Source organism: Cryptomeria japonica, chromosome 2 (assembly GCF_030272615.1).
Source record: "Cryptomeria japonica chromosome 2, Sugi_1.0, whole genome shotgun sequence".
NCBI lineage: Eukaryota > Viridiplantae > Streptophyta > Pinopsida > Cupressales > Cupressaceae > Cryptomeria > Cryptomeria japonica.
Genome location: NC_081406.1, coordinates 163,798,404 through 163,812,736, shown reverse-complemented (window position 1 = coordinate 163,812,736; position 14,333 = coordinate 163,798,404). Strand labels below are relative to the sequence as shown.

Sequence of the window (14,333 nt, the reverse complement as noted above, 5' to 3'; positions counted from 1 at the left end):
CAGGTGATTTGTGTATTAGTTATAGATTGAATAATTTTTTGGTTGAGTTTCTTCAAGGTTATTCCTTTCACCACGATCTAAAGCAGCTTTCTGAGTCATATGAAGCTCTAGAGTGTTTTTACTTCTGTGATGGTGTTTTGGATCTTCAAGAGCTTCACATAACCTCTAAGGGTGGCCTTTCTGGCCTTGCAAAGGTGTGTCATTACAAAATTTTGTGTTATAACTAATAAGTATTCCAATTTTATATTTTCTTTTGACCAGCTTATATACTTAAGTTAAAATGGAAACAATTTAAATTCACATCAATGAACATATTCTCTCCACTTCCCATTAATTATGAAGTTGACAGCCACAGCTCTTTTTGAACCAGACTGTATTAGGAAGTGAGTTAAACAAAGGAAGACGGATGAGTAATTGGGAGCAGCGCCCCTTGACCTCTAGCCAGGTATATTGATTACTATTGAGTTAGCTTCCAATGATGGACATCGCTGGTAAATATAATAGGCCATAAATGATATTGCCAAGTCATTGCTAGCTACTTGTTTGGAAGCTTTTCATCCAAAAATCTGTGATCAATCCACGATTGCCTTAGAAAAAAATTAATATAGATAGTAGTTGAAACTTGAAGCCCTGATATGCTCTGTTGGGTGTGTATTCATAGAATCGTATATAAACTTTATATGGAATTGTTCCTTTCTTATTGTTTTGTGACTAAGTAAGCCATGATTTCTGGACCTAGTTTTCTTGTGAACAATTGTTAAAAGCCAAATGTCATGTGAAGTTGCAAAGTTATTGCTTGAACTAGGTACCTCCACCAAACATTAGTCAATAATAAATAATATGCTTCTAAAAACATTATGATCACAAAGTTTCCACTCTCTAAATGCTACTATTATGTTTGGTTTGACTATTGTATGTTATCAATGTGCTAGTTTGCCATTTCATGTTTTCATTAATGTGTGCACGTTTGTGCATCTTTGTTGGTTTAGATTCTTGGCTCAATGAGTGTTTGCAAATCATTTTTGTCAACGAAGAAAGCTATTCTTTGCTAAGTAAATTTAGGGTTCCAATTTTTTCGTAACGTTCTTTTCAAAACTCTAATTGAATTCATATGGTTCCAAATCACTCTTCTTTGCTAGGCTTTGGGAGGGATAGGTTCCTTAGTTGTTCCATCGCAATTATTTGCAAGAGTGTGTCATGTAATAGTGATAATGTTACAGTTTTGTTTTTGGGTTACCGTTCTTTAAATTTGCATTGGATGCTTTTGCTTCATTCCTTCCTATTATGAAGAAAATGTCCAAGACGATCCTTTATAGGAGTGGAAATAGAGATTATGCTCTCTACGAAGTCTTAGATTTCTGCTACTACTCATTTGGAGTCTCCTAAGCACCTTGCTTTTTTCCTGTTCTTGGTTTTCCTCTTCCAATGTCCCTCGCATTGAGGAATTTAGGAGATCTTGCATGGATGATTCCCTTCAACTTGGAAATGATTGCTTTATGGTTCAAGTGTTTTGACTCTTACTATGTGTTTCCTTAACATTTTAGACTCATCTGGGTGTTACCTCAACTTGAGTGTGTAATCTGGCCTTCTTGGGGTATTGTTTCATCTGCTGTCTTGTATGTTTTTGAATCATTAATTCTACCGATTAATTTGTGGGTTTCAACTTTTCAAGTCATCCAAGGACTTACTGCTGTAGTTTCACAGTTCACTAACGTTCAGAAAAAATCTGCATACAGCTCTGCTAGTGTTTGGCAGTTTTTCTTGTTACATGGTTAAACATTTCTAGATTTGTTCCAAATTTGTGGGATGTTTTCTGATGTTAATGTGCACCTTTAACTCCTTAGCAATTCCCTTTGACCTTCTTTGTGAGTTTCCATTTGTTGTACTTCTCTCTGGAAGTTTTATGCTTGGTTTATCCTGAAGCCTATCTCGAGCAAAGACTACGCCTTTCCCAACACAAGTTCACCCTTGGACATTTTGGAATCTTTCTTTTCCGATGTGGATTGTAGCAATTGTATGCTTACCAATGATCTCAAGGTCTTATCTTTTCAATTTTCATCAGTAATTTTTCACAAACCCTCATGTAATCTGGGAAACTGCTTCGATAACATGTCTGGCCTGTAATTTCACAACCTATTGCTGACACAAATCTCTACAAATGCTTAAATTTCTATGCTATTGATTTCAGTGTTGATGGTGGTGAAGACAACATATTGTGGAAATCCATGACAATTGGAATTCAATTGATAACTTCTCCATATACAACAAATAATGGAATTGAATTTCAAAACTTTAGATCTTTATACCTGATAAGGACACTGTATCTATACTCATTGGGAAAAACAACTTCATGGGAAAAGATATACTTTTCCATTTCCTTAAAATATGTAATCTTATAGGTACTTTCAAAGATATTACCCTCTTTGAAGGATGAGGAGACCTGTAATCAATTAACACTGAATTCTGCAGCTCCTTCCTCATACTTTCGCCTGCCATTGTTTCACTCCTCTACTCTGGGGAATGTGACCAGACAAATCTCCTCTAGGAGTGGAGAGAGATATAGTTTACTGCACCATGTATTTCGAGTACTTCTCTTGAGTAATTTCAGCACCTTATACTACTCCTGCTCTTCCCCTATCTATGATAGGAAGGGCATGAGTCTATGGATCCATGCATAGATGATTTCCTTCTCTTTGTGAAGGATGAAATTAATATTGCGGATGTTGATTCCACTCTTCCTCCCTGTCTCATTAACATTTTTGAGTCATCTGGGCATTATCTTCCTAGGATCGTTTTTAAAATTTTTTGGTCATATGGAATCAAATCATATAATGTGTGCTGCTTCCCATATTTTAGAAATTTGAAGACTCTTCCAGGTTGGTTTGCTACTGTTCAGCAAAGTTTCGCAGACTATTTGCAATTTTTACAGGCCTTCACTGTTAATTGCTGTTACTTGGTCAAGCCTTTCCAGATTTGCTTCAAAGTATGTTAAATGGTTCCTGATGATGTTGAACATTCCCAGTGATAAAATTTGGACAACCTAAAAAAAATAGATTTATGGAACACCCATATTGTCCTACTGCTACTGCAAAGTTCAGTAAAAATATTTTGGTTATATCTTGTGTACTACACATCACGTTACATCAGTTAGGCTGTGCGGTACCTTAGGTAGTTACATGGTGAGCATTGAACTTTATCTTCTTCATTTTCCTCATATAGTATCTGACCAATATATAGCTTGTGTAAATCTGTAAAAACCCAGCCAGGAGAGAGATTTTTTTGGTAACAAGATAAAATTAGCATGTATTCATACAATAACCATATTCAAAAGGCAGCAAGTTAGGTAAGTTTGCACTACTACAATACAATGAAATTATAAAACCATAATAAAGGATCATAGCTTCAGATACCTGGAGGATAATATGAACTGAAATGATCATGTTATCATCTTGACTGTCTGGATTCCCTTTTTGCGTTCTTATTGGATGCAACAAACCCAACCAAGTGAACCACTGCATAGTCCACCCCAACCAAGTGGACCCAACAAAATATCCTAGGAACAATTTTGTAAAGGCCAAGGTTGTAGGTTTAAGTGATGATTGGATAGATTAAGGCTCAAGTGGATAGAGTATTAAATGTATCCCTTACTACCTAGGGGATCCACCCTCCATCTCAAGGGTCATATGGGCTCAAGAGAGAATACCCAAGTAGTGAGCCTACCTAGCCAGGTGGATTCCCTATAATCGCCTTTAGGCCATAGGTTATGAGTTTGTCCGTATAGGAAGAAGTATCTTTCAACATATATAACATTGTGGCCTTAGCGATATTGTCAACTACCATCTTCACAACCCGGGTATTGCATAACATTTATCGCACCTGTGCTACAGTGATTGCTAGCATACTGGAAGAACCCTAGAGAAATCTTGCCAAAAATTTTACTCTTTTAACTCCTCAGAATTATGTCCAACACTTAGCTCGCAGGATTATGTCCAACACATAGCTCGCGGGTTTGTATGATAGAGGTAAGGAGAACAGATTCAAGTTGATATTTATGTCATTGTGAATCTTCCTCAGAATTATAGAAATAAACATATAAACTGAACAATGAAAGCTCTCAATGACAAACAATGTTCTAACAATATTCTTCAGCAAAAATAGTGAAATAATTAGAAATACAAGGTACTGACCATTTTTGCTGATTCAAATTCAATCTGCTACTAGTGATGTCCAGGAGTATCATACATTAGAACAGAATTTTGCCGTGTGCTGAGATATATATATCATGCACCTTATGTTGGGACTTCCCACTTCCAAAATTCCTATCAGTAAACAGTACTAAGATTACCTTTGTCTCAGTTCAATCCATAAACAAAGCCATACCTCTGTCTCAGTTCAAGGCATAAACAAAGCCACGCCTTCTCATGCCAAGAGTATCTCCACACTTATCATTATTCCACTTATTGGATTTCAATAAAATTTGGTAAATATAAACAATGGCGTCCAACATTCATTGATGGGCTTATAACATTATTCAAAACAACTCTTCACACAAGTCGATTCTAGCATAATATTGAATTTGTTTAACTATGGTATCTAATTTAATATTACAAAAGAACACCAAAATATCATGAAACCTGCTCCATAAAATATCCAAACCTCGAATGTTGGATTCAATTGTGAAATATGAGTGATTTTGTCAATCAACAGCTATGGTGGATAGTTTCACCACCAAAACTAATCTTTCAAGAGGGCTTGTATTCTCAAGAGGCTAAGCTTCATCAAATCCATACTTCAAACTCGAGAATCACAAGGGTTACAATCACAAAAAAAAATGAATAAACTGAACATGTTTCAAATGAGTCTCTCACAATTCTTTTATAACTCACTAGACAAACTCTTCACATTCTCCTTTTCACATTCCCCTCTCTTTTTCATGTTTTCCTTTCTTTTTAATTTTAAATTTTGACTTGGAAAATAATAAAGCGGCTCTCTTATAATTTCTCATTGACATAAAAGAGGTCACTTAAAACTTAGGAGTTAATTACTTTGTGACCTTATTAAATAATTAAAATTAGTCATCACCATATTTACTTATTTTCAACGACATAATTTTAATCATTTAATTATATTCCAAGGTCTAAATAAAAGGAACATTACACATACCCCCTTGACACAATAATTAGATTTGGTTATTGTTACCTCCATGATAGAGTAACTACTCATGCAATTATTCCCATATCATATCCAAGGTGGCCCTTAGCAATTCTTCATCTCTATGAACCAAGTGGTGTGCAAATTAAGACCTTCGTCCTCTCCAAACCAATCTCTAAAAAGATGTTGGTCAACTCCTATATTAAAACTCCATAACCACACATAGTTGCTAAAAATAAACAAATACTAACATTTCTAATTGAAACAAGTATAAATCTAAATCTAAACTATTATTTTTTAAATGCATAAAACAAATCATGTTGAAACAATAGTAACACAAAACTGAGAATTCATTGATATTAAAATCCTTAAAATTTCTAGCATCTACATAGCCAAGATAAAATAAACCTTCGAGCATCCATATTTTTTTCCTATTGCAAAAGGAAGCCAAAACTCTCTTCAAATAATGAGAGAGGAAACCTAAAATAGGATTGACGAATTGACCAAAAATCAATGAACAAGATTAGCTAAAAAAAAAGAAAACAACTAAAGAGAATATAGGAGCCCCACAACTACTCAACTGTTACAAATAGATTTTTTCTATCTTGGAAGATACGATAGTTACATTAAAGTAACTACTAGGTAATCCCTAGCAATAGTCCAAGAATTTATCATTGACATAGTCCAATGATTTTCTATCATTGCTCTAGTATCTCGGATGTTCATGTTTGGATCTTCTCTAGCCCAGGTCTTATTAGTAAACTAATAACATATGACACAACCTGGCTTAGATTCCAAGGGTAATTTGTGTGTTGATTGAGGCAATTAAAGATGGTGTTGTAAACCCTTCTAAGCACTCATGGTTAAGAATTAGTATCATCCAATCCTTAACCTTTCAAGCAACTTGGTTGTTTACCAAATGCACTTCTTAGAGTAAATGAATATATACTCAAGCACATGTATAAATATGGGGTACACTTCTTACATGCATGTAATATGTTGAAGTGCAACTGTGAGCATATTTGCTTGAATATGACACTTATTTCTCCCACCCCTTTTTCTTGATCTTAAGAGTGTTTTCATAAGGTCTTATTAGGTGAGTTTTCATTACATAGATTGCTAAATTAAAGAAGTTGATCCTTTTAAACGGTACATACGTACTAGAACATGTCTTTGGTATGAGACATACTAGTCTTGGGATAACCAAAACTATTGTTAGTATTAGAGGTGTAACTACCAAGAGTTATGTTCTTATTCTTTCTTCAATATGAAGTTTTTGGAATTATATTCTTGTGAACAACAATCTTCCCCAAAGAACTTTTGTATTATTCTATCACAACTTACAATCACTGGTAGATTTATATTTAAACTTTAATAAGGGACTTTAAAACTAATTCAGAATTAATGCTTTTTCATTCAAGCAGCCCTAGAGGATCAAGAAATTGAGGTCATGAGCAAACCAACACCCAATACCTTAAGTTGATCAAGATAAAAGTCAATAGCAGGTCAATACTCATAGTTGGGATTCCAAAATGAAGACTACTGCTGCTAGATAATGATAGCAAGTCACCTCACCATTTAGGTGCTATGGTCAAACAAAAGGGAGGAAAGTCTGTTGTTGATTTTAGGGTTATATTGCTAAAAGATGGCAGAAAAGATGCTATCTATAATGTTGAAAAATGGGGTTCACTAGTCTATACATACAATCTATGAATCAAACCCATTTACAACACTCCATCACATTAAGGTGAATGAAAATGTCAATAGGCCCAACCTCAATCCTAGTGGAAAGGGTTGGGCTATTGACATCTTGTTCACCTTGCTTGAGTTGAATTTGTTGCAATTGGATAAGATAGAACAAGAACTAGGGATAATGATGCAAAATTGTGAGAAATTATCATGAATGGAGAGTTTTAGAGAAGATATGTAGACACTAAGTACAAATTTGGAAATGGGAAACAAAGAGGAACCTGTATCTAAAATTTGAGCTTGAAAAAGTTGGACTATGGGGTTAGGTGACCTAGTCTTGAAGATGTCAAATTCAAATGTTGAAAATATTTTTGAGATCAGAATGTGCTCAAATTCTCCTCCTGAAATTTCATTAAAAAAAGTGTTGGGACATTGTTTGTTGATTGTCAATGGCTAGAGTTTTCTAGTTCTTCAAAATCTCGTTCAATTTGTCCCAATCTGTACATTTTAGATCTAGGGGTTTGCCTAGGTCAAACCCCAGGTTTGGAATTAACCCTATGATGAATAAAATTAAAAAGAGCTCGATCTGGAAATAAAATGTTGAATTGGAATTTATACCTTCTTTATGAATCTCCTTTGTTTTGAAGCCTTTATAAAAAGGTTGATGCTTTCATGTAGGAATTCACGGATGTCTTCATAATAACTTGATCATGGATGCCATCTTTAATGTTTGAAATCTAAATGCTTGACTTCTCTTTCAGTGCTTTAATGATGCTTGACTGCTTGCTCGCTTGAATTTGAATTGCTCTTGAGGAATTGTAATCGAGAGATGCTTGAGATATGTTTAAGATATATTTCAAATGAAGGAATAAGACTTTCTTTTATACCCATCCTCATGAAACATATTGAAAATTACGAAGAAAGTTAACATCAGAAATCAATTCCCACTCAATATTTTCCAACCATTAAGAGGGTTCAAAAATAGGCCCTTTTGGTCTAGACTATGGCACTAGGCGCCTATTCTAGAAGGACAGGGTGCTAGGTTCCCTAGTCTAGTCCATCTAGGTTGAAAGAAGGCCCAAAAATCAGAGCATTGAATGAGTATCACAGATTTCGCATTGGTGTGAGCAGAATCAAGGCATAGAAGGCAGAAATACTGAAGTGAGGCCTAAGTGAGTATGAAATTGTATGAGGATGCAATTTATGATGTTGAACTAAACTGTCATAAATACAATAGGCTTCACAAGTTTGTAACCTATTTGAATATTTGAGAACCATAATATGATGACCCTCCCTTTCAATAATAAAGCATCTACCTATGGGTCTAGTATAATGGGAGTTAAGAAAATATATGCATACAAGGGTAGATATAACACAAATCCCTTGTACAATAGGTTTCATTATGCATCAACCTAAGTAGGGTTATCCCATATTGCCATATGTAGCGCCCAACTAAGGATATAGAGGCATCAAAAAAATTACTAGGAATCTATTTTCTTCTGCATCACGATACCATTACATGTCTATCTATTTTCTATTATATTGTTGGTATATATGAGCATAAATAATGCCTAGTAATGAGGAAACTAATGTGATAATTTTGCATCATAAATATAGCTCTAGAATCCTTAACCCTAAGAAATTTCAAGCAAGTATAGAGGTCAAATTAACATGAAATGTAGAGATTATCAAATTAAAATAGCTTGATGGGAACCTAATGAGGGTGTTTGCAAATTTTGGGGCACAATATTAAAATGCCATGCTTGCTCTTATCCTTCCTTTCTAACATGCCAACACTCCAAATCCCTTTCCTTCTTTTTTACACCCCCTCTCTCTCTCGCTTTTCTCCTAAAATTGTGTGTCTATAGGCAAGGGGTCATGGGGGTGTTTATAAAATCTTAGGTGCCCTTTTTCCACCTAGCTTGATAAGTTTTGGTGGCCTAGGAATTGGGACATCGTGCCCATTAGTGGTAAGGCCCTTCCCAGTCAAGCATGTACCTTTCTTCTCAAATGCTAGTGGTTTCCTATTTAATGCCCTCCTACATGCCAATGGGCAGCCATGACTTCTTCCCTCTTTAGTTTTGTTTTCATAGTTTTTAAATCACCGTTCTCTTTTTTTGTTTTGATAGTAGTTTGATTTTTCTTTTGGATTCTTTCTTTCCATTTATTTTATTCATTTATTTATGCATTTTATTGTTTATAATATAATTGTCAATGCATGCATCTACCAAAGAGGGGAGAGGTTAGACCAGCTAATGAACTAGAGTGGACTAACTAATCACCAAACGAGCCTATTACTAACAAGGATGAACAATTCCTGACAGTAGGGGGAGGGAGGTGGTCTAGTTAGAGTGCCTTGACTTCTAATTGCGAACTAGGTAGCAAGGTTTAAGGTTTGTTCCCAATGTAGGTTTCCAAGCCTACCTTACTGCACCTCGAGCACCTGCCAAACTCATCAAATTCTTGCACTCGCATGTCAATGGGTTAGTACGACAAATATATCGATGTAATTGGATGTGTTGAAAAGATAAAATGAAACTATTAAGTTTATAAATTTTATTTATTTAATAACTGTTCCAATTGGCGATCTAAATCAGTATACTACATTAATCATTGTCCTTACAAACATCCAAAATAATAGGTGTGAACATAGTCTTAAGATTAGGGTTTTTGCTTCATCCAAATTGCATCAGGACAAGTGTTCAACTAAAATAAAGTATAATTTGTATTGGGATGTGTTGACGTGTATTTTGTACACCATCATACACAGAATAAAATACCAATAGGCATCTTATCCTCTCTTGAGAAAAAGCCTCTAACTGCTGAAGATTCGCATAAAGGATCAGTTAGGAAGACTCCAAGGTTCTGGTTAGTAGGGTCTCTACGTGTGGACAAGCTTCCAGCGGTATGATGTGATTTGCTGTTTCCTTCAAGGGGTCTTACGCATTCCGAAAGTTCAAGATTTGCTAAACTAAAGAAACTTTTCAAAAATAACAAAAGAGTAGGGTTTGAAAGAGGTCTAATCTAATCTAACCCTAAGAATGACTTCGTGTGAACAAGACTTGGCAAGATTCAACCAATTTCAATTTTGCCATAAGATAACAACTCAATTGAAATTGATGCGATCTTCTAAGGTAACAAAATGATATTCAATGTATCAAAGATCAAAGACACTACCACGAAGGTACATATCCAAGATACAATAATGATTGAAGATTAAGGGACTCAAAGTATTCTCCAGTCGACCACGCAAGGCGTTCCTACAATCAGCAAGAAGCTAGTGGTTTGGATTACGAATCCTACCAAAGATCAAGTCTCACACTATGTCCTTCAAATTAACACACTACTTTGATTGAGCATGATTCAAGTAGGTTAAACAACCATGAAGATAACCAAGAAAGTTGCAACAAAACACCATAACTTCAATATTTCATTGATTTCAAAGTCATCATGTACAACAATTGCTTGAATTCCTTTCCTCAAAACTCAATCTTGCTACAAAATAAAATTGCTTCTAGCTCTAAATTCTCTAATACAATAAACTCTTTGATATCTAACTATTTTTCTAGTTACAAATGAAATGAAAAATGAGGGTATAAATAGCATCCTCAAGTACAATGAAAGGTCCAGATTGAAAGTAGATCAACGGTCAAGATCATGACACCTAAACCCTAATTAGGGTTTGTTACAAATGGCCTCCTTTTTACTGAACAATATTAAATACATAGCCAAATATTAAATTTGGCACAAAAACCTAGGAGACATGAACCAATGACAAATAAGATGCCACGTCATCTATAACAACCTTTCATCTAGAATCTTATTCCCTTTCCAATGTTCTTTTTTGGCATATGCAACGAATCTTGTCACGATTCCTTCGATTTCTGCAATTGGAATCTCAGGAAGATTCTTCATACTCTCTTCCAAGTGGATGACCTGATTGAATGCATCTAGAAGAGCTGCGTCCCAAGTAGGTTCAAGTTCCTTCGTTCTTTCAATCAGGAGCATGGTGGCAAACATCTGATCATATTGCTCATCTGTAACATTTGCGTCCTTGCAAAAATGTCTGTATATCATATTCTTCTGTAAGATTTCTCCCTCATATTTGTCTACTGCCGGTGTAGCTATCTGCAGTTTTCTGGATCCAGTCTCATCTCGAATCATCTTGGACATCTTGGTAGCCTTCCTCTTTTCTGTTACTTCGTGTGAACGTCCAACAAGGCTCTCTAAATCAATTGCATTGTCCTCGTCCTCCACTACGATCACCTTGGTTAATCTTTCCTTCAACCAATCTGGGATAGCCGATCTTGTCTCTTGAACTTGAATTTCTTTATGCACTATTTCCTCTTGTCTGGGAGGAGATGTCATTTCATTGTCTTCTTTATCTTCATCTAACTCATAATCTTGGAGAGATCCATCTGGTGACCCTTGCTGTGCCTGTCCTTCTTCCTGCCTGTCATTTTGTACCATCGACTCCATGGATTCTTCCACTTGAAGTGTCCTCTTCTCTGGTCTAGAAGATGTACCGGATGAACGATCTCGGTTGGCCTCTTGTTTCTTCTTGGAAGATTCTCTCTTTCCAGGTCTCTCTTTCCTCTTCGAACCTCTCGGATGGAGATTGCCCTCACTGGCACATCGAAGGTTACCTTCACCTGAATTTCTAGGATTAGGATTGCCTTCACTCACACTAGCTCCACCTTCGGCTGGTCTCTCTTCCAAAGTGAAAGTCATAGCTATGCCTTGCTCTCTCAACTTCTGATGTTGTACGTCAACCCATCTGCGAGTACAAGACAAAACTGGAGCCATTAAAGCATCTAAATCCACGACCTCGGGCTCATTCCAATCTAACCTTACTGATTTGCTTTCTCGATCATATGATGACTGGATATGTCTGCCACTGTCCTGAGCTTGGTCGGCCACTCTGTAAATCCTGCATTTCCTGATGAAATCCAAAGGCAATCTAGAATGCATTTTCCGTTTCACTTCAAGATCATCTAAGAGATTCATCATAAAATCTTCTATTTGGTACTCATGCTTAAACCTTCTGCCGACCGTCTCCTCTAAATGTCCATGTGGATCAAAGCTTTCTCTCAAAGCAAAAGATGAAAAAGAATACAAGGCTAACTCCTTCTCTGCGTCATCCATGGCTAAAGCATTAGGACATACCTCAACTGAATTGCCCAAAATGATAGGTACTGGAACTCCATTCTGATGTCTGTGTCTGAATGCCTTCGCATATGCTGCCAACTGCCTTGTTACTTCAAGTAACACAATTCTGTCTGTCGGATATCTCGGCAACATGTATGGAGGTAAAGGACATCCATGCACTCTAATATAAGTGAACTTGGGAAACTGAATGAACCAAGCACCGTACCTCTTGATTAAATCCTGTGCATCTTGAGATAATCTGTTGTGAATCCCACCTTGCAACGTCCTTGTGATGTTCATCGTGAAGGTATCATTAACTAGCTTGTAGTTGCTTCCTGGCGGATGATGCAAGTAGGCATAGGAATCACAAGCTCTGACCTCGCCGGGTCCTCTTCCAATCACTCCTCTGTGAGGTAGTCCTGCGTACTCAACACTCCTGATCAAGGCATAGATGACGTATGAACAATGTGGAAGGACTTAGTAGCCTTGAGTCTCCTCAACTGTACGTCTAAGCAATGGCTAATCATTCTAGCCCAATGTATCGTACCTTTCCCTTGAACGATCACCTGGATGAAGTAGAACATCCACTTCTCAAAATAGAAGGCATGAGGGGCTCCTGTAACTCGGTTGAGCATTGTAATCAAATCTCTGTACTCCTCCTGGAAATCAATCCTGTGTGGTGTGTTCGGGATCTTGCTCAGACGGGGACGGCTCTTGAGTAACCAGTTCTTGTTAATTATGCTTAGGCAAGCATCTGGATCATCTTCGTACATTGATGTGGCTCCTTCTATGCTCTTATATATCATGTCCCTGTGCTCTGGAAGATGGAAAGCTTCACTTATAGCTTCCTCTGAAAGGTACGCCAAAGTGTTTCCCTCATTGGACACGATCGTTCTGGACTGTGGATCATAGTGACGAGCACACTCGATCATCAACTCATGGCACTGAACAGCTGGAGGAAAGTCGGCCGCCTTAATGATGCCACTCTCGATTATTCTCCGAGCGACAGGTGATGGCTTGCCAATGTAAGGGACCTCTCGAAATTTCTTCGTGCTAAAGTTGCCTAAGTTTGTATCTCCAATGTCTGCTCTGCTGTGGATGGTCCTCGAACAAGTTTCATGGGCTGTATTTCAATATCAAATTCTTGGATAATGGCGACCCATTTACCTCTTCTTTCTCCTAGTTCATTTTGCATGAGAAGAGTCTTGACTGCCGCATCAGGTACTATTGCATAAATCTTCACACATTAATAGACTCCGAGTCATTATGGTTTTCAGGCAAAGCTGTGATTGGTGAAAAATCTAAAATCTGGCTTCAGCGCCACCGCAATCCTCAAACCCTAGTAAGCTTCACTGCTTACGAGTCAAAGGAATTGACGGAGTGAAAAAGCAATATCAAAAGAAAAAAAAAGAGAAAATGAAAGAGAAAAATAAAAAAAAATGAAATGAAATGAAATATCAAAATTGGCTAAAGGGAATATACGGATAACTCCATCAGGGCTATAGACGCCTGGCTGGAGAGTCTTTATCTCTGAAATGTTTTTCAACATTTATTCAAGGTGGCGCTAGATGTTGTGACGTTTTCACACATCGCCCCATTGCAAATGGGGACCCTTGCTTTTTTTTGCTTTTTAGGGTTTGTCTTTTTAGGTCTTTTAGGGTTTTGTCAGTTAGCCTTTGCATTTTGAGTGCTTTCGGGGAGATCAATGGGATAGCAAGTCCGGCTTGAGTGATGTCTTGACCCTGAAATTTGGCTAAGTCTGGAGTTTCCTGAAATTTGGCTAAGTCTGAGGTCCTGATCCTGAAATTCGGCTAAGTCTGGAATGTCCTGATCCTGAAATTTGACTAAGTCTGGAAACTGAAAAACCTCAAAAAACTAGATTTTGCAATATAACTCCTGGAGGTCTGAAACCACTCTCAAACATCCTGAAAGTATATATGGAATATAACTTAAAGTATAAGAAAGAAGAAACATAGAAGGAAATGTCACTTATACTTAAATGTTATATCCCATAAAAATTGTCCTGATAGAGAGTCTCAAAAGTCAAATTTCGCTCCCGTCCTTCACTAAGGATCCAGAGCGAATTTCGCTCCTGTCCCTCCCAGGAGGACCAAGGCGAAGCGCTCCTGTCCCTCACCAAGGGTCCAGAGCGATAATACTTATTTGAGCCATTCCTGACCTTGTTTGGACGAATTGAGACATCAAAGGCATGGTGAAGGACGAAATGAGCATGATAGAGCATCCAGACTTGATCAAAAACAATGAAATGATGAAGGTTTTGCCTAGAAGGTCAAATTCGCTCCTGTCCCTCACTGAAGGACCAGAGCGATTTTCTTTATATGCAC

The 14,333-nt window shown here is 37.0% G+C and overlaps 1 protein-coding gene across 4 annotated transcripts in view; it reads left to right on the top strand.

The window, feature by feature from the left end:
* The window catches only part of LOC131038409 (uncharacterized), a 101,925-nt gene that overhangs the window by 25,532 nt on the left and 62,060 nt on the right, over window positions 1-14,333 (top strand). For 3 of the 4 annotated variants that reach the window (XM_057970838.2, XM_057970837.2, XM_057970836.2), the window contains exons 3-4: window positions 58-194; window positions 371-445. In XM_057970838.2, coding sequence (XP_057826821.1) covers window positions 58-194; window positions 371-445 — 212 coding nt within the window. The remainder of the gene's footprint in view (window positions 1-57; window positions 195-370; window positions 446-14,333) is intronic. The other variant, XM_057970839.1, reaches the window with a different exon arrangement.